The 20,055-nt window shown below is 54.4% G+C and overlaps 1 protein-coding gene across 1 annotated transcript in view; it reads left to right on the top strand.

Moving 5' to 3' along the window:
* Positions 1-7,971: 7,971 nt before the first annotated feature.
* Positions 7,972-20,055, top strand: part of SCARB1 (scavenger receptor class B member 1) — a 72,408-nt gene continuing 60,324 nt past the window's right edge. The window contains 1 exon segment of the mRNA XM_088019688.1: positions 7,972-8,312. Within this exon segment, the coding sequence (XP_087875814.1) occupies positions 8,187-8,312 (126 nt within the window). The 5' untranslated portion in view covers positions 7,972-8,186.

Here is a 20,055-nt window from a genome sequence, read left to right as displayed (position 1 = left end):
CAATGCATTGTAGGGGGCTGCGTCCGCTGTCTCAGCCTTGGTACACCTCCGACTTTCGTTTTATAGAGAGGGCATGCGGGTCTCAGCAGGGGCGCCCAGGGCTCAGAGGGGATGCCTGGGAAGCAGCGAGCCCGCATCACTGGCCTGTGTCCCCTTCCTGCCCCTCTGCATGGCGGGGTCCTCCTTCTGGGACAGACCCTGTGTGGGTGTGTGTCGCTCCGGGAAGCCAGCGGGTTGCCCCACTCACGCCCCGTGGCACTTCTCCCTCTGGCCCAGGACGGGCCCAGGAAGGAAGAGGTCCCCCCAGAGTGGGCTTAGGGACAGTTTGGAGGCCCCCCAGCCCCTCACTTCCCTCTTCTGGAGGCTGCAGAGAACTCTCCAGGGGTCCACCAGACCTGCTTTTCCTCCCCAAGCCCTCCCCACCCATATCTTATCTGCCGCCTCCCTCCCCAGTTCTTGATCAAAGATCGACTGACTCTCTCGGGTCTGCTTCTTTATAGCTCAGCTTCCAGCCAGCCTCCTGAGAGGTTTCTCAAAGCTCTAACCACACAGCCTGCGCTTCGTGGGGGTTCCTCTTCTATCCTTGTACAGCTCAGACTTTTATCATTGTGTGGATATCAACCCTTTGAAAGTGTGCCGTCTGTGGCCATCACCACCATCCATCCTCCCAACGGAGACTCTGTCCCCAGGAAGCACCAGTGCCCCGGCCCCCTTCCCTGGCCCCTGGTGCCCCCATCCTGGGTCCTGTCTCTATGACCGGAGACTCCTCCAGCTGCCTCGTGTGAGTGGAATCTTGCGGTAGGTGTGCCCCAATGGTTTGTGACATTGGGCTTCAGCTTTTCTTCTCCTTTCTTTTCTTTTTCCTTTCCTTTCCTTTCCTTTCCTTTCCTTTCCTTTCCTTTCCTTTCCTTTCCTTTCCTTTCCTTTCCTTTCCTTTCCTTTCCTTTCTTCTTTCTTTCTTTCTTTCTTTCTTTCTTTCTTTCTCTTTCTTTCTTTCTTTCTTTCCTTTCTTTCTTTCTTTCTTTCTTTCTTTCTTTCTTTCTTTCTTTCTTTCTTTCTTTCTTTCTTTCTTTCTTTCTTTCTTTCTTCCTTCCTTCCTTCCTTCCTTCCTTCCTTCCTTCCTTCCTTCCTTCCTTCCTTCCTTCCTTCCTTCTCTCTTTCTTTCTTAGTAGGCTCCACGCCCAATGTGAGGCTTGAACTCCCAACCCCGAGATCAAGAGTCGCACGCCCCATGCCTCAGCTTTTGAAGTCTTGTCCTGGTCAGGAGCCATCGTCCTGTGTCCAGGAGGCAGCAAGCTATGGGAATAAATAGAAGCTTCCATCCTCTTGTGAGGTGGCAGAAATGGAGCAGAGTTCTTAGCTCACGGCTGCCGGCCGAGTTCTTCTGACACACTTCCACCTTTGTCCTGGAAAGTGATTTTTGTGTTGGAGGCTTAGCCCTTGTCAGAGAGGCACTATCTCGAGTATTGAGAGCCAGTGGCAAAGGTAATGTTCTGTTGCCAGCTCTTAGAGAAGGAAGGTGGCTGGAGGCTCACAAGGTATCAGATGATTCTGCAGAAAGCTGGGATTTCTTGGGGCCAGGCTGAGTGTCCAGGGAGATGACTGGGGGCTCTGGAGACCTCCATTAACAGTCGCAGTATTGTAGGGGTATTTTTGCCCATTGAAGAAAAACAGCTCCTAAGACGTCATTTGCATCAGTACCAGAAATTGGCATCTTCGGATGCCTGGGTGGCTCAGTTGGTTAAGCATATGACTTCAGCTCAGGTCATGATCTCAGGGTCCTGGGATTGACTCCCACATTGGGCTCCCTGCTCAGCAGGAAGCCTGCTTCTCCCTCTGCCTGCTGCTACCCCCTGCTTGTGCTCTCTATCTCTCTGACTAATAAATAATAAAATATTAAAAAAAAAAAGAAATCGGCATCTTCATTAAAATCTATCCAGGGACACTTCTGCCTCAGGGCCTTTGCATTGGGTCTTCCCTCTGCCTGGGAAGCTCTTCCTTAGAAATCTGTGTGGCTCCTTTCTGCTCTCCCTTTAAGTCTTCAATCAGATGTCACCTTCTCACGGAGGCCCTCCCAACCACCCCCTTTAAACTGCATGCCCCGTCCCCACTGGTGGCACTTACCCTGCTCTCTTATTTCCTCTGCTAAAAGCACGGATCATTTTTTTCCCCCCTCATGGCCCCTCCCTGGTCTGGATCATTCTTTAATACAGTGCTGTTCAAAAGAAATGCAATAGGAACCACATCTGCAATGAAAAAGTTTTTAGTAGCTGCATTTCCCCCCCAAAGACTTATTTATTTGAAAGAGAGAGCGCAAGCAGGAGGCAGGGCAGAGGGAGAGGGAGAGAGAATCTCAAGCTGACTCCCTGCTGAGGGGGGAGCCCCATGCGGGGCTTGATCCCAGGACCCCAAGATCATGAACTGAGCTGAAATCAAGAGCAGGCCACTCATCTGACTGAGCCACCCAGGCACCCCTGCACTTTAAAAAGAAAAAAGATTTTGGGCGCCTGGGTGGCTCAGTTGGTTAAGCGACTGCCTTCGGCTCAGGTCATGATCCTGGAGTCCCGGGATCGAGTCCCGCATCGGGCTCCCTGCTCAGCGAGGGAGTCTGCTTCTCCCTCTGACCCTCCCCCCTCTCATGTGCACTCTCTCTCTCTCTCATTCTCACTCTTTCAAAATAAATAAATAAATCTTTAAAGAAAAAAGATTTTATTTTTAAATAATCTCTACACCCAATGTGGGGCATGAACTCAGAACCCCAAGATTGAGAGTTGCACACTCTACTGACTGAGCCAGCCAGGCGCCCTTGCATTTTTAAAAAGTAAAAAGAAACAGGTGAAATTCATTTTTTAAAACATTTTATTTATTCATTTGATACAGAGAGAGAGAGCACAAGCAGAGGGAGTGGCAGGCAGAGGGAGGGGGAGAAGCAGGTTCCCCACTGAGCAGGGAGCCGGATGCGGGACTCGATCCCAGGGCCCCGGGATCCTGACCTGAGCCGAAGGCAGATGCTTCACCGACTGAGCCCTCCAGGCAGCCCTGAAATTAATTTTTATTTTTATTTTTATTTTTTTAAAAGATTTTATTTATTTATTTGAGAGAGAGAGAGAATGGAGATAGAGAGCACGAGAGGGAGGAGGGTCAGAGGGAGAAGCAGACTCAGATGGGAGCTTTGGCTCTGCCCTTGCCCGAGCAGCATCCAATGTGGCGGACGTGGCCATCACGACTGTCTCCTCTTCCTCCGGCTCCTTTCCTTTTCTTCCCGTGCTTTCTCTCACCTCTGTCTCCCCTCTCCTCTACTACCGCTTTCCCTTTCTCCACTTCCCCTTTTCCTCCGCAAGGAGCGTCCTTATGCATGGCCGGGCTCCGGAGGCAAGCGACTTTGGTTCAGTCCCTGCTCTCCCACTCACCCTCTGTGACTTGTTAATCACGGTGTTTCTTTACATGCAGGGATCTGGCTCGGCGTCCCTGAGGATAACACTGAGGCTTCCTGGGCTGGGGTGGGGCCCACAGCATGTGGCTACCTGTACAGAGCAATGATTCCATCTAACGTTGGCACCTTGCTAAGTGTGTAATCAGCATTAACTCGTTTAATCCCCATGACTACCCCCCCCCCGCCGAGGTGGGCACAGTTGAGATCATCCCTGTTACACAGGGAGGGAGGCCAGAGCACGGAGAGTGTAAACGACTTGCCAGAGGCCACCCCAGCTAATGCAGCCTGGTTGCAAAGGCAGATTTTTTAACCACTGGGCTCCAATAGCTATGGTTCTTCAGTACCTATCGATGAAGGACCTACTGTGTGTGTGTGCCAGGCACTGTTCTAGGAGCTGGGGACACAGTCATGGGCAAAACAGATTCCTGCCCTTATGGAGCTTTTCCATTCTAGATGGAGAGCATTATGTAGTGTGCTGGGGGTGATAAGTGCCATATAGAGAAAGTGAAGCAGGGAAGGGAGATAGGGGGTATTGTGGGGTGTGGTTTGTAATTTAAAAAGAGTGGATAGGAAGGAAGTTCTCGCTGAGATGATGTTAGGGCAAGAATGTGAAGAAGGGAGGGAGGGTGAGCTCCGTGGGGGTTTGAGAGAAGAGTAAAGGGACTGGTAAGTGCAAAGGCCCTGAGGTGGGAGCAAGGTGGTGGGTTTGAGGAACACCCAGGAGGTAAAGCAGGTGGCACAGACGGGAGACAGGAACACAAGGTCAGGGGATGATGGTGACCTTGCGGGTCATGGTGAGGACTTCGGCTTTTAGTCTGAGTGAGGTGGGGGCCGGAGGAACGTTCTGATTTTTTCAATGACAGCTTTATTGACAGGTAGTTCATAGAGCATACAATGGACTCATTTAATGGGTACAAGTCACTGGATTTTAGTGTATTCACAGCGTTGTGTAAGCACAACCAGGACATTTTCATCGTCCCAAAGAGAAGCCTTGTACACCTTAGCTCCTGACTCTCCCCTTCACTCCCCTGCCCCACCCCAAGCCAGGCAACCTCTAATCTGCTTTCGGTCTCATGGATTTGCCTCTTCTGGACATTTCCTATAAATGGAATCATACACTGTGTGATCTTTTCTTTTTTAAAATTTTATTTAATTTTAGAGGGGGGATGGGCGGACAGAGAGAATCTATAAGCAGACTCCCTGCTGAGCACGGAGCCTGGCACAGGGCTCGATCCCACGACCCCCAAGATCATGTCCTGAGCCGAAATCACCACTCGGACGCTCAACCAAGTGAGCCACCCAGGTGTCCCTACGTGGTCTTTTCTAAGTGGCTTCTTTCACTCAGGGTAACGTTTTCAAAGTTCAACCACACTGTGGTATGTATCAGTACCTTTTTCCTTCTCATGCCAAATAATGTTCCATTGTGTGATAGTCCGTAATTTATTTATTACTCGATTTTATTCATCAGCTGAGGGACATTTGGGCTGTCCCCACCTTTCAGCTACTGTGCACAGGGCTGTAGTGACCCATGGTGCACGAGTTTTTGTGTGGACACAGTTTTCATTTCTCTCCGATGTGCCCCGGGCTCAGACGGCTGGGTCTCGTGTTAAGTCTGTGCTTGGCCTTTTGAGGGATGTTTTCCACAGCGGCCGCCCCATTTTACAACCCCACCGGCAGTGTCTGAGGGTTCCGGTGTCCCCATGTCTTTGTCCACACTCACCATCTGTCTTTTGATCAGGGGAGATGTCTGCGCTGAGAAGGAACGTCATCTGACTTGGTTCGCACAGGAACCCTCCGGTACCCACGTTGAAAATATCTTACTCTGATTCATCTTTCTTTTCCTTCTGCATTTTTGTTGGCTCTCCCTATCCCGGCAAGGCCTCTCTCTAAAGCATGACAAAGCCTTTTCTCCTGCTTCTTAGGCCACCCCCCCACATCCTTGCCCCCCTCCCCCCCATCGGAAGTGACTCCCCTCAGTGAGATCAGGGCTGGTCACGTGTCTCAGACAGCCTTTCATCTCTGCCTGTGTCTCTTGTCAGATGACAGCCCCAGCCTGATGCGAGGGCCCTCTTGCCACGTCCTTGAGGCTCTCTTGGGTAAGCACCACGCACATTTGGACCTTGAAGAGTTCCTAATAAATAAAAGTTACATTGGGTGAGAGGGTCAAGGCGAATGAGCCTCTTTGAGGGAGGACGGGTGTCAAGGAAGGGGGGGGTGGGCATCAGGCCAGGGCAGACCCCAGGTTTTAGTTCATTGGTTAGTGCCCAAGAACTGCAAAGTCAATGGGAATACGCTGATGGCTGTCGAAGACCTTGAAGAATTCAATGAACTGTGTTAATTCCTCCATGAGTGACTTGATTGATTCATGCCTCGGTGAGCTAATTGATCACTTCAGGTCTTTAGTGCATATGGAACAGGTGTGAGGCATTGTCCCAGGTGTTGGGGATACATCCGTTAGCAAAACCAGACCGGCTTCTTGGTCAGGAGCTGGGGGAGACAAAAGTAAAGAAACCAATAAGACAATTTCAGATAAGATGGGGGCGATTCGGTACAGTGACTGGTGGGTTGGGGTTCCCATTTTGGATACGGAACAGTGAAGGCCTCTCCGAGGAGTGGACTTAGAGCTGGAGTCTGGAGCAGAAGTGAGTCCTGGAAGGATCTGGGGGAAGAGTGTTCTAAGCACAAGGTACAGCAAATGCAAAGGCCCTGTGGCAGGAGAAAGCTGGGGCTGTTCAAGGAATAGAAAGAAAGCCCGGGAGGCTGGGAATACAGTGAGCAAGGGGAGAGGCAGGCTGGGAGATGGGGCAGAAAGGTGGGTAAGAGCCAGGTTGAGCAGGCCTTGGGACAACACAGGACTCAGCTGTGCTCCCACGTTGTGGGAACCGATCTGAGTAAGCCCTACCACGGTTTCCCAACGCAGTTAATCCTCACGACAGCTCTTGGAGAGAGGCTCTTATTGTCCTCACCTGACAAGTGAGACAACCGAGGCCAAGAGCGGGCCAAGCGGCTTGTCCCAGGACTCTGCCGCGGGAAACCCAGAGCACAGTTTCCCCGGACTTGTTCCCCTCTGATGCCACAGCCCTGCCCTGGCACCCCAATCTAGGTCAGGGGTTGGGCCTCTCCTGCATGCACCCCGGGCAAGGTTAGGTCTCCTGAGCGGAATAGTGCCAGGCAAGGCTCTCTGGCCAGTATGTGGTGGGTGCTCAATAAATCCGGACTCAGGCCAGGCCCTGCTGCTTTCTTCCAGGGCTGAATGAGAGTTTCCAAAGGCCTCTTTCTAAGCCTTCGCCAGGTGTTGAGGACATTGTGTCCCACTCCGTGTAAACCCCAACCAGCCCCTTGTCTTCTCAGTAGTCCGGTCTAGAGAATGAGGGGCTCGGCCTACATCGCGGCTGCAGAACTCCATGTCAGGTGCTGGGTGGGGGGGGCTACAGGGGAACACATGCCCACCTGTTGTATCTTCTGGGAGCACTTGTTACCTGCAATTATCCATCGCTCATTTGCTCACTTGCTCATCATCTGTCTCGCTCTTCATTAGAAAGCAGACACTGAGGTCTGTTCACTTCACCTTCCTGTGCCTACTTCCTTACCCATAAAATGGAGCCATTCTGCGCAAGGGCCCAGCATCTAAAAGGCTCTGCATCTGTTCATTCTGAAGTGCTTATTGTGAGCAAGCATTACCTGCCAGGCAGTGTTCTAGCTGCCCGGGGACAGGGCAGGGGCCCAGAGAGACGAAGCGTCTGCCCGCAGCATTCCAGCTGGGGGGTGGGGGGTGGTCAGAATGCAAAAGACAAATGACTGGGTAACCTACCAGGTGGTGCTCAGCGATAAGGGTGAGGGGTGGACGGGGTGAGGGGTGGACGGGGAGAGTTGGCCCTGTTTTGTTTTACACAAGGTGGCGGGGGAAGGCCTTTCTGATAAGGTGGCGGAGCAGTCATGAAGGAAGAAGCCAGGCAGATATCTGGGGGAGCAGAATGCCAGGGGGGGCGCGTGTATCAGGCACTGAGGCGGGAGTCTGCAAGGCCGGTTCCGGGGAGAGCCAGGCTAGAACAGAACGTGTGTGTGGTTGGAGACTTGGGGGATGGCAACGAGGCCCCCGGGCTGGGGATGGGGGCTCTGGTGTTTCTGATGAGTTGGGAAACTCCTACAGAGCGTGACCATGACGCTGGTCCTGACAGAGGAAGTGGGAGAGGAGGAGGGGCGGGGAGGAGGAGGGTCAGGGCGGCTGCGGGAGAGGGGGAGACGGAAGAGGAGAGGGAGCAGGTGATGGGAGGAGGAGTAGGGAAGGGGAGAAGCGAGGAGCAGGGGGGTAAGAGGAGGCAGAGGGGGCGCCCCACCACGCTCGGCGCACGAGGATGCCCGCGCCGCCTCCCGCGGAAACGGAAGCGAGGGCGTGGGGCCCAAGACTACCCCCGTGGGGCGTGTCCTCCGGACCGTCCGATCCGCGCCCCGCCCCCGCCCCGCCCCAAACCCCGCCCCCGCAGCGCGCAGCCCCCACCCCCCGCCCCCGCCCGGCCGCTCCCGCCCGAATCCTGGTGCCCAGGGCGTCCCGGGGGCGGTCCGGGCCGGCGATGGCGCATAAAACCGCCCGCCACCTGCCCGGCCGCTCCTCCGTGCGCCGCGGTCCGGGCCCCGCCGTGCCGCTGAGGCCCGCGTCCCCAGAGTCGCCGCCTGTGTCGCCTGTGTCCCGGTCCCCGTCCCCCCGCAGGCGCGGAGCCGCGCGAGCGCCGGGCGGGAGCCAGGGCGCGCAGACATGGGCAGCCGCGCCAGAGCGCGCCGGGCGGCCGCCGTGCTGGGCTTCACTGGGCTGCTGTGCGCGGTGCTGGGAGCCGTCATGATCGTGGTGGTGCCCACGCTCATCAAGCAGCAGGTCCTCAAGGTGGGTGAGGGGCGCCGGCCGGGGCCCGCGCGCGGCTGGTGCTGGAGGGCGCCGGGCGCCGAGGAGGGCGCGCAGCCAGAGGGCGGGCCAGCCGGAGCCGGGATCGGCGCCCTGGGTCAGGGTCCCGGAGCACCCGGAGTCCAGAGCGCATCGCGAGGGGCAGCTGGCCGCCTCCGCAGTACCCTCCCCGACCCAGGCCGAGGTTGGGGGCGAAGGGGGCATCTAAGGGCTTCCCTGGAGCGGCAGGCCCAGGGTTGGGGAGGCCTGAATGAGAGACCTCACCGTCAGGAGTCTGGCGCCGAGGGTGAGCACGTTATGGTGCTACTCTCGCGCCTCTTGACTACAGCAGCCTGAGGCCGTATCTACTAAAATTAGGGCTGCACTTTGCCTGTTTCCTGTGAGCCCAGGACGACAGGAACCTTCCATTCATGTGCTTCTGTGAGACTCACATGGGTGCCCGAGCCTCGGTAGTAGGGTGCTCAGCCGAGCACTCTGCTGTCGAGAATCTCCCCGTAGAAGGCCCTTCGCTGAGGCCCAGGGCTCCGTCCTCCCCCCAACATTGCCTTCCTGATGCAGATTGGAAATGATAAGCCGCTTTCTCCTTAGATTCACGCAGAGGCAGGCACAAGCCCAAGGCTGCCCAAGCAGAGGGCTTTCCTCCAGTCGTAACCTTACGCATGATTGCCCTTTCACCGTGGAGACGAATTAGCTGGCCTCAGACCATCAGACTCTGCCCTGGGTGTCTGGACAGCCTGTTTAAATGAGCTGGAGTTAAGGAAGGTCGGAGACACTGCAGAGGGTCACACCCTTTCAGAGCTTGGAAGCCAGAGACGCACCAGCAGTGTGGGGAGGGGAAACTGAGGCTTGCCTTGCCCAGACACTGAACAAGCACTGATAAAGATGGGGATAATGTCACTTGCCCGTTGACTTCTCTTTTCCCCTTAGCCTGCTTCTTTAGGTGGGTTTCTTAAGAATGGGACTTGTCCACGTTTCATGTCTGTGCCCTGGCCCGGTACAGGATGCCTGGGAATGAATGAATCACTGGAGGAATGAAGGCTACAATCTGCTTACACCTCTCGCTGCCCCTTCTTGGGACCTGGCTGTCTTTAAACATGGTGCAACGGCTGGCTTTTCTCAAGGTCTCTGGGAGTTATATTGGCCACACTCTTTTTGTTTGTTTGTTTTCAAATCTTGTCCCAGTAAGTCCTGTAGTCTGATTCCAAGGAGGTTCTGGCTGATGGTGACCCTGAGCGCTGAATTCCTCTTGGTGGTTTTTTTTTTTGGCCTCTGGGGATGGCAGGAAAAACTTGTGTGGGGTCACCTCAGAGCCTTCGAACTGCTTTGTTCTCTCCCACGGTGGCCGAGGGGTCACACTTTTCAGAATAGCTGTGAGAGCTTTATCTCAGTGAGAGCCCACGATGTTGTGGTTTCTGTGAGGTGTGCCTCCTGCAGACACTGTCATCCACGTGGTATAAACATGGGGCGCCATCATGACCCTGTGCAAAGAGCCTCTTGCTTTGGAGGTGTGAGGGTGGGTGGGGTTTATAGTTGAAGAATCTCAGCCCCATCATTCTTGGACCAACTTCAGGGTGGTTTCTTTTTTTTTTTTTTTTAAGATTTTATTTACTTATTAGAGAGAGAGAGAGAGAGAGAGAGAGAGAGAGCATGAGCGGGGCTAAGGAAGGAGAAGCAGACTCTCCCGCTGAGCAGGGAGCCCGATGCGGGGCTCGATCCCAGGACCTACGGATCATGACCTGAGCCGAAGGCAGACGCTTAACTGACTGAGCCACCCAGGTGCCCCCAGGGTGATTTCTTTCTGGGGATGTTGGTCAGTTCCGTGCATATCGGTTCATGCGTGGGCACCTCTTAATTCCCCACTCTGACTCCGGGCTTCCAGAGCGGAGAGTGCCGTCACCCTCAGTTGTCCTGGAGCTAGAGTTTCCAGGCTTCGAGTTGAGCAAGAGCCACCTAGCATCCCCTGTGAATCTCCCAAAGATGATTGGTTTGGGTCCTAGTGGCGTGAAGGCAGGAAGGCAAGCCCGGCCCACGACAGCCGCTTCTTGGGCAGCCCAGGCTGAGCCCCGGCCAAGTCCCTTCCCGTGGAAGAAGGATGTCTGTGTTCAGGGGACCAAGTGGGTGGGACGCCAAGAGGGGGAGGGCCTGCCTGCCGGTGTTTTCTTTGGCTGCACGTGTCCATGTGCAACTTGAATGGGAAGCCTTGTGCTTTGCTTTCTATTTTTTTATGCTTTTTGGTTAACTAAAGAGTCTGCCTATAAAAGACATGAATTCTTGCTTGCAAAAAAAAAAAAAAATTCAAACGGAGGGGAAAAAGTTCCCTCCATTTTATTCCCTTCCTCAGATAATAGCACCATTGTTGGCATGTATGTATCTTTCTAGAGCTTTATCGGTGCATACATCGTGAGCACGTGTTTATACACATTACTACATATTTTTTGCATATGCTGAACTATACTACGTATAAATATTCTGCAGTTTGCTTTTCAATTCACAGATAGCTCTTGAAAATGTTTCCATGTCACAACAAATAAAGAGATGATTATTTTTTTTTCACCGCTGCCTGGTATTCCTTTAAATGTCTACCCCCTTAATTATTTCCCGGTTTCTCTACTGACTGGTAATTTTCTCTGTCTCAAGCCACCGAACTGTGAGTGCCCTGGTACATACATACCCCTCCGCGTACATGTTTGTTTGTTTTTTTTTTTTTTAAAGATTTTATTTTTTTTGACAGAGAGAGACACAGCGAGAGCGGGAACACAAGCAGGGGGAGCGGGAGAGGGAGAAGCAGGCTTCCCGCCGAGCAGGGAGCCCGACGCGGGGCTCGATCCCAGGACCCTGGGACCATGACCTGAGCTGAAGGCGGACGCTTAACGACTGAGCCACCCAGGCGCCCCTCTCCGCGTACATGTTATGAATACTCGCACAGGGTAGATTTCCAGACTAGAAATATCTAGACCACAAAGCATGTTTAGTTTGAATTTTGACAGTTACCGCCAAATTGCCTTTCTGAAAATCTCTAGCACTTATACCTCTGCCAAGAGTATGAAAGTGCCACTTCCCCCACTTGTCTGCATCATTGGAGATTATGTTTTCTTATGAGCATTTTGTTGTTGTTGTTAATCTGATGGGTTTGATTTACATTTCTCAGGCTGCTGAGGGGGTTGAGTAGGGATGTGATGCATTTTGAAACCTGTGTCAGCTTCCGGAGCCCAGGGCTGCAGAGCTGGCTCTGCCCTTTGCTAGGTGGGGACCTCACGCCACTCACTTCACCTCTGAGGCAGGCTTTCTTTCTGCAGCTCTGAGACGGGTCAGATGTAGTTTGCCTGCCGGCAAGATTATAAAGTACAAAGGCGATTACATGTGTGTGCAAATACTTTGGACATGCCTCGTTTCTTGTGTGACTCTGACCACAGCCTTGAGAAATAGGTTGAGGTGGTGCTTTTGTTCCCTCCTACAAGTAAGGAAACTGAGGCATAGCAAAGGTCCGCAGCTTGCTGGGGGAGGTTACACAGCTTGAGGCAGTGGTGGGTCAGAGCCACAATCCTGAGTCGGGGTCTACGCGGCAGTAGGGGCGTAGGAAATAAAGTGGGAGCCCTTCATCCAATGGATTTCTAGGCAAAGGTTAGAAAGAAGGGACTCAATGTGTATGTTTTAGCACAGATAGTTGGCAAAATATAGAAGTCATTGGAAAAAAGCTCAGGTCACAAAACAATAACCTGTATTTTCAATGGGCGACTATTCGTGCGCATAAAATCAGAAAAGTGCCGGGAAGACTACACGTTGGAGTGACGAGCGCTCACTCTCGGGGGGGGACGGGCGAGCATCGGGCTGTGGCCGAGGGGAACATACTTTACCTGTAATGCTGCTGCTTTTTTTGGTATGCACGTACGTACGTATGTATTTATTTACTTATTTGCGAGAGAGACAGAGCACAAGCAGGGGGAGCCGCCGAGGGAGAGGGAGAAGCAGGCTCCGCTCCCTGCTGAGCAGGGAGCCTGGCGCAGGACTCGGTCGTTCTACCCCAGGACCCAGGGATCGTGACCTGAGCCGAAGGCAGACGCTTCACCGACGGAGCCACCCAGGCGCCCCTACTTTTTTTTTTTTTTTTAAGCAAAGAGAATATTCATGCGTTATGTGTTTCATTAAAAATTAGTAACGAATCGGTAGCTTTCCCCAGAGAATGGCCCGTTGCCCTAGACGCACCAGCCGTGGGAGGTGCACAGTGGAGGAACCCTGTGGACTGACTGAGGTTGCTGGGAGAGGCCCAGGGAAAGAAGTGAGACTCGTTCCCTCTACTTTCCCTCAGTGGGTGGGAGTGGACAAGAGGCTGCAGCCGGAATGCGCTAAGGAGTGCGATTGTGACGTACCGTGGGCCAGGCGGTGTCAGAGCATCTTTGTGAATGCCACCTTGTTTAGTCCTGGGAGAATTCTGTGACACTTCTCATTATCGTCATCAACCATTAGAGAAACAGAAGCTTTGGAGAGTAATTTGCCCCAGGTAACCTTCCTGGGGTGTGTGTGTGTGTGTGTGTGTGAGAGAGCGAGAGAGAGAGCGAGAGAGAGAGAGAGAGAGAGAGAGAGAGAGAATATCCTGGAAGAGAATGCCAGGAGAATGGGGACTCTTGTATCTAACTGTCTAGAACCGAGCCTGGCACGCATGGCCCTCTATGTTTGAATGGATAAGGAATGCTCGGTCCAGGTCCCTGGCGGTACATTTCCAAGTTACCAGGTGTTTCTGGTCCAACAGGGAAGGCCCGGCGGTAGGAGGGGCCCCTGGCTGCAGCCTGGCCACAGGGAAGGGGCTCGTCTGCTGGGCCACCATGGGTTGATGGGCCTCTAAGCCTCCTCCGCACCCAGGAGGAGGGCTGAGTCCCTTCTGCTGTCTCTAAGTTGGTTTTCTGGTTGGAATCAGCCTCAGTTGCTTTATCCACTAATTTTCTCAGCTGCTGAAGTCTTCCCTAACTTGTGTTTCCATCTCAATAAATGACACCTCGATTTGCTCCCCCAAGTGTAGCGGTGAAGATCTTGGGTCATCCTTGATATGGTCTATCAGCAAGTCCTATCGGCTTTATCTTCAAAGCACATCCAGATTTCAGCCCCTTCTCAACATCATGATGGCCTTCTCCATCTACTGCTTGGACTGGTGCAGTAGTCTCATCTCTGGTCTCCATAGACAGCCAGAGGGATCCTGATAAAACACTCATCAGATCTTGTGCCCCCTCAGCTGACAACCCTTCGAGATTCCCTGTGTTACTGTTGAGTGAATATCGAGGTCCTTTCAGTGGCCTGAAGGCCCCCACAATCTGGCCCTCCTTCCCTTTCTTACATCACCATCTCTTGGCCTCCCTGCTTACCTGCCACACTATCTCCTGATGTCCTTGAGCCTGCCTAGCCTGGTCCTACCACAGAGTCTCTGGCTTGCATTCCCCTCTGTCTGGAAGGCTCACCCCCAGATATCTGTGTAGCTTGCCCGTCATGTCCCTAAAAGTAGTCTCTGTCAGGTTATATGTTTATTTGTGCGGCCTCTTTCTCCCTCCTGAGCCTGGACGTCTGCTGGGGCAGGGGCTGCATTGTCCCTCTCACTACAGTGTCCCCAAGGTCCAGAACGGCTCTTGCATTCGTGGTCGGATGTCGGAACAGGCAGGTGGTCAGGGTTTTGAGGTCGGGCTGTTTCCTTACCCTCTCTCCCCCAACAAGACCCGGACTCAGACTCTGTTTTGCTCCCTCTCCCCCTCCCCCCCCCCCCGCCCTCTCCCCCTCCGCCGTGCCCCCCCTCCCTTCAAGACCCCCCCCCCCCGGAGAGCCTCAGGAATGTCCTGCCCTACCCCTGGGTGGCTTTGTGCCCTCTGGCAAATCTCCTTGGGCCCATCAGTTAAAAGGTGGGGGTTGATGACAGATAAACGTTAATGAGCACTTCTTAGTGGCCAGACACCATTCTAAGTGTCTTACATGTATTAAGTCATATCGTTTAGTATCCAAATAGCTCCTGTTGCCTCTCTTTTACCCAGGGACCCAAAGCGCAGTGCCTTGAAGTCAGTCGCCCCAGGTCACACGGCTGCCAAGGCAGGACCAGGATTTCCATCCAGGGAGCCTGCCGCCCTGCCCTCCCTGCTCTCTGGGTTTCTGAGTGGCTCGGGTTAATATTTGGCAGCAGGGCAGGCCCTTCCTGTATTCTCTGTTTGGGTTGACCTCCCCTTCTGCTTTCCCTGCATGACCAGCGGGCAGTGGGCTCCACAGGGCTTTCTCCTCATAATCACCTCCCCCAAACTGCTAGTCCAGAGCGCCTCCTGGATACGTCCCTTCCAGGGCCACCTGGCCGACCCGGGGGGTGTTCTAGAATCATAGATGCCGAGGGAAGCGGCTAAGGGCGGCCTCTCTCCAGCCTGTAGTCTCAGCAGCCTCCGGGGTGGGCCCTTGCCTCTTCCGCAGGGTCAGCTTGGCCAGCCCCGCTCCCGAAGTTCTGGGGAGCCCCGGGGTCACAGCCTGACCTCTCCTGAGCCCCAGACAGTGGTGGGGGGGGTGTCTCCTGCAGGCCTCCTGCATCTGGCCGCGTGGGGCAAGGCTGTGGAACTGATCAGCGCTGGCGGGTGGGAGGCGCTCGGTCCTGGGGGGGGGGGTTGGGATCGCAGGTGCGCGCCCGCTCTGTGTTGTTTTGCTTCCTCTTTCCCGCAGGAGAGCCTCCTAGTCCCCCCTGCACCCGGGAGGCCGCTTCATCTCACTCCATGGTGACAGCTGGAAACCACGGGCTATTTTTAGTGTCCCTGAGTCGCGTTTAGTTTTGTTTTCCTCTCTGGTTTCATGAGGGTGCGTGTGTGCACATGCGAATGTTGATGCGTGCACGCGTGTGCCGATTACGCACACGCCACTGGCAACACACGAACTCATGTTGGCATGTGCACATGCATGCGTGCGGCTGCGTGCCGGAGCACATGCACGCGTGTGTCGATGTGTGTTAACGGGGAGCACGGGGCCCTGTGTTGGCATACACATGGACATGTGTCGGCATGTGTGCACGTGGGTTGATCTGCACCCACATGTGGCATGGTACATGTGGTCCTCACGTGTTGGCACACATGCGTATATCTGTGGGCTCACACGCACAAGTGCTGATGTGTGCACACATGTTGGCACACACAGGCACACATGGTGTGCATGGTCACATATGTGGGCATGCGTGTGCACCCATGCTAGTGCATGCCTCTGCGTGTCGGGGTGCGTTAGTACGTGACATGCTCCATCACCATCTGGCCTTTGCTGGCCTGGCACCAGGGGTGTATTCCATGTGCCCGGCTCTTCCCGTTCCGCGAAGCGTGCCCGGTCCCTTCCTGGAATGACTAATGCTTGCCGTGCCTCTGCTCAGTGATTCAACATGATTAGCTAGAACTCGATTAAGCTCAATTACCTGGAATCACCTTGTGCCGGCCTTCCTCTAGCAGCAAATGATACGAAGTAAGTCACGCACTGGTGTCAGACACTCGGGGAAGTTTCCCGTGGGCATGGCCTGGCCGCAGTGGAGACCCGGCACAGGCCCATGTGCTCCTTTGTCATCTGCGGGTCATGCTGGTTGCTGGCGCCCAGAAGGGTGATCCTGTGTCCTTGGTTGGCAGCAGAGAGGTTCCTGGCTCATCAGCCACCCCACACCCCCCAGGGCTGGTTTCCGCCATGACGTGATGCAGGCAGACTCCTGGTTCGCGAGCTGAGAGCCAGAGGACTTGGTGGAGGAGCGTTGGGCCCCTGCCCTTCTCCATGAAGAAAGATCTAGTAACTTCGACCCCATAAACGCATTTACTATGCAGAGAACTCGATTGTGAGCCTCGGCCAAAAATAAGAAAACAAAAGGAGACATTCTTTTATGTACCTCATGTCCCTCCCCCTTGTCAAAGGTGACCTTGGCCTCCACTGGCCCTGGGAGTGACTGGCAGGAGCAGAAATGCAAAGAGAAGCAAAACAGCACAAAACAGTCTATTCTTGGCTTTGGAGCTTTATAGTGCTCAGCAGCTGCGATCGCAGGGCGTCCGGGGTGATTCTGATCCTGATTTGAAGCTGCTTGGTCTGCCCAGAACTTCCCAGAACCCAAGCCCGAGGCCCTGGCTGTCGGTTTCTTGCCTCCTTCTCCCTCCCCCCACCGCACCGAGTCTTCCTGTTCACCGACAGCCTCATGCTGGGGATGGGGAAGGAACAGGAGTGGCCTGACCCTTGTTTGCTTCCTGGCATTTTGGGTGAAGTTCCTTCCACCTTTTCTGGAAGCTCCTAGAAGGACTCTTGAGACATTTTAAATGTCTGTTCTCTTGGTTTTCCTCCTACCTCCCTGGCTGGCTGCTCTTTGTCTCCTGTGTTGGTGCCCCCTTATCTCCCTGACCCCTTGCCTATTGGCGAGTCCCAGGGCTCAGGCCTTGGACATCCTTTCTGGGTCACGCATTCCCTGGGTGGGCTCAGCCAGCCTCCAGCAGTAAGTGGCGTCTTTGTCCTGGCTACTCCCAAATTGATATCCCAGGCCCAGACCTTTCTCCTGAATTCCAGCTTCCGGTGTCCAGGGGCCAGCTCCGTATCTCAGTTTGGGTAGTGGAAGGCTGCTTGCACGACCCTGGCCCGTGCCCGCCTCCTCTCGCCACCCCCGGACCCCATTCCCTCTGGCCGTATTCCTGTCTCTTGCGTCCAGCTGCCCAGGCAGAAAGGCCTGGACCCGGCCTTGGTTCTCGTCTCTCTTTCTCACTTCCCACACTGGACCATCAGGATGTTTCTGGCTCCCTCTTCACAGTATATCTAGAATCCTACCGCTTCCGGCCACACCTGTGGCTACCACCCGGGTCCACGGGGCCGTCGGCTCTCACCTGGCTTCCCGAGGGCCTCCCTGCGTCCACCTTGGCTCCCTGGCTGGGTTTTCTCCACGCAGCAGCCAAAGGGGGGACCTGTGACATTTGCGGTCAGATCACCATCCTCCTCTGTTCAAAAGCCCCGCGGTGGGCCTGCCCCAGCCCCTCCTCAGAGTCAAAGCTGCATCCTATGTTGGCTCTGGAGGCTTGCACCATCTGCCCCTCACCCCTTTCTGCCCTCCCCTTCACCTTGACCTTGCACACCAGCCTTCTGGCCGTTCCTGAGACATGCCGGCACCCTCCAGCTTAGCTCTTCCCTCTGCCTGCAACTCTTCCCCTGGTGTGGGTGACATGCTCTCCCCCCTTCTTTAGGGCTTGGTTCAGATCTCAGGTGCTCTTGGAGGCCTGCCCTGACCTCCCTTGTTTGAATTTGCCAGCCCCCTCCCCATCCCCCCTGGGCTCCGACCCCTCCTTACCCTGCTGTTTCTTCGGTAGCCCTGTCTCCCTGTGAGATACTATGTAATACACCTGTGCACTGTGTTTATTGTTTGTAGTCTCTTTCTCCCCGTGAGGATGTGGGGCCCATGAGGGCAGGGACCTTGGTTTTGTTTGTTGCTGTGTCCCAAGCACCTGGAATGATGCCTAGCACATAATCGTGGGTTCTCAAATATTTATTGAATGGATGTTTAGAAGACAAGGGTGGCTTCATGGGGAGGTTTGTGACTAGTGATGTGTTGTGGTCCTGCGCGGGGACGAGGGGCTGGCTTCCCTCCCCTGCATGGGTCCCCACTGCGGACCTCCTTCCAGCTTCCTCACCGTCCTGTGTGCTCCTGTGCCCTCTTGCTTGCCACCCTTCTGGCACTTCTCTCTGCCGCAGCCGGAATGCTCTTTAGAAAATGCAGGTTGGATCGTTTCACTACCCTGATGAAAAGCTTCTTGCATGAGGTAGGAAGGCTGCCTGCCCCCACAGCCTGTAAGTCCCTTCTTCACGGGCCCCTGCCTGCTTCCATTCTCAGAGCTCTTACCCTGTTCCAGCCCCACAGGCCTTCCTTTTCCTGCAGTGCACCGGGGTTCTTTCCGGTTCTGGCCTTTGCATGTGCTGTTCCTGCTCCGCAGAAGGCTTTTCCCCCTCTGGCTCTTATGCTTGGTTCCTCCTCTTTTATGTTTTAGTTCTAATGTGACCTCTTGAAGAAGCTACCCCCTGACCACCAACCCTCCCCCTGAACCCCACTCCTACTGTCTACCCCATCTGTGTTATAACCACCCCATTTTACTCCCTCCCAGTGACTGGGTGTGTCCCCCAGCTAGGCGTTGCTGTCTCTGGATGGACCCCTTTTCCATCCCGACATGACTTACAAAGATGTCATCAGGGCTGTCTGTAAGCGGTGGGTAAAGAAACAGTGCCTGTCCTGGCGGAGGGGGGCCAGGGGAGGCGTGGAGGCTGGTCTGGAGTCCCTTCCTTCTGCCTCATGGAGGGAGCAGGGATCCTCACAGCAGGTATGGGGCCCCAGCCGGCAGGCCGCTTGCATGGGGGAGGGGTGTGTTTCCCTTCTTGCTGCATTTAGGCCGAGGTTCAGCATTAAAGTGGAGTCGCTTATGTGCCATCTCTTGTCTCTACCAGCAGAGACTTAGTGAGGCTGGTGGGGGAGACTGCGGTCCACTCTGCCTGTGGTTTTACTCTGTAAGGGTCGTGGAGGTGACTCACCCATGTAAAATCATTTCCCTGCACCCAGTGAACCACCTGTCGCCTGGGTCCCCGTCAGCCTGGAGAGTGGTGGTGGTGGTGGTGGTGGTGGTGATTTTTCGTGGCCCTGCTTTTCTTCCTGTGGGTCCTGAATGCAATCTTGGAATTAAAGATTCATTTTTTAGGTATGTAGGCTTCCATATCATTCACTGGCATCTCTGTCTGGGGCTCAGAAAACAAATGGTCATCTGCACTCTGTGGGGGAGAGACTGGTTGCTTTGAAGTTCCCCGGAGGTCTCCAAAGGGAACCATGTGGAGGGGCTTTTAAGGGTAATTGGAGAATTTTCCTAGTGGCTGGGAAAAGTTGTGCTGGGAATGTTCATTGGCTCTGATTGGCTGGGCTTGTGTTACATGCTCCTCCCTGAGCCAATCATCGAACTTGAGAAATGGACTGCTGTGATTGGTCAAAGTTGGATCACATGCCCATCCCTGGAGCTCGGGAAGGAGTTTGGTTTTTCCCAAACCGCAGGGAGTTAGGTGGGTGGGGTGGTGCCCTAAATGAGAAGGAGGTGGGGTAGGGGGTAGGGGGGAATGAGGGTGTTAGCAGAAAGAGGAAAAGGTGACAGGCAGCAAAAATGGTGGAAGGGCCCTTTGCCCCAGAAGAGCTTCCCCTCATCATCTCATTGCCTCAGTGACTGGCAATTCCAGTGTTAGAGATTATTTTGTTTGGCTTCATCAAAGATCTCTTGAGGAGGTGGTAGCTTTGAGCTAATTGTTTTTAACAGGGAAGGTTTCACAATCTCTCAGATCGTTAGATCTGGAACTTGGGTTTTCCTCAGTCCCTTTTTTAATTTTTCCTATGGGGAAAACAAAACCCAGAGGGAGCAGAGATTTACATGAGGGCCCAGAGCAAATTAGCAGTGAGTGCTGGAAGGGCAGATTGTCCCAGGTGAGTAGAGGAAGTGGAGTGCTGGGTGGAGGCCAGATGGGCCAGGGGAGCAGGGCTTGGAAGAGGCTGAACAGTTCCAAGAGCAAGTCGTTAACTAGTGTCCTCTATCCCAGTCTGCTCCACATCCTGGCAGCAGGATTGGGAGGAGGTGTTTTTTAATAAACTGGGAAAGATGTCAGAGCTGGAGTGTGCCAGAGTTCAGGCTTTGTCTGCCCCTGGTGGGAGGCTCCCCTGGGTATGTGCTGGAGGGGAGGCGAGGGAGGGAGGGACGAGCCCCGG

This window comes from Eumetopias jubatus, unplaced genomic scaffold, assembly GCF_037043125.1.
Source record: "Eumetopias jubatus isolate StellerSeaLion01/CBP00866 unplaced genomic scaffold, mEumJub1_p1.0 scaffold_16, whole genome shotgun sequence".
Lineage (NCBI taxonomy): Eukaryota > Metazoa > Chordata > Mammalia > Carnivora > Otariidae > Eumetopias > Eumetopias jubatus.
Note: the sequence above shows the minus strand (reverse complement) of the source record. Positions and strands in the feature narration are given on the sequence as shown.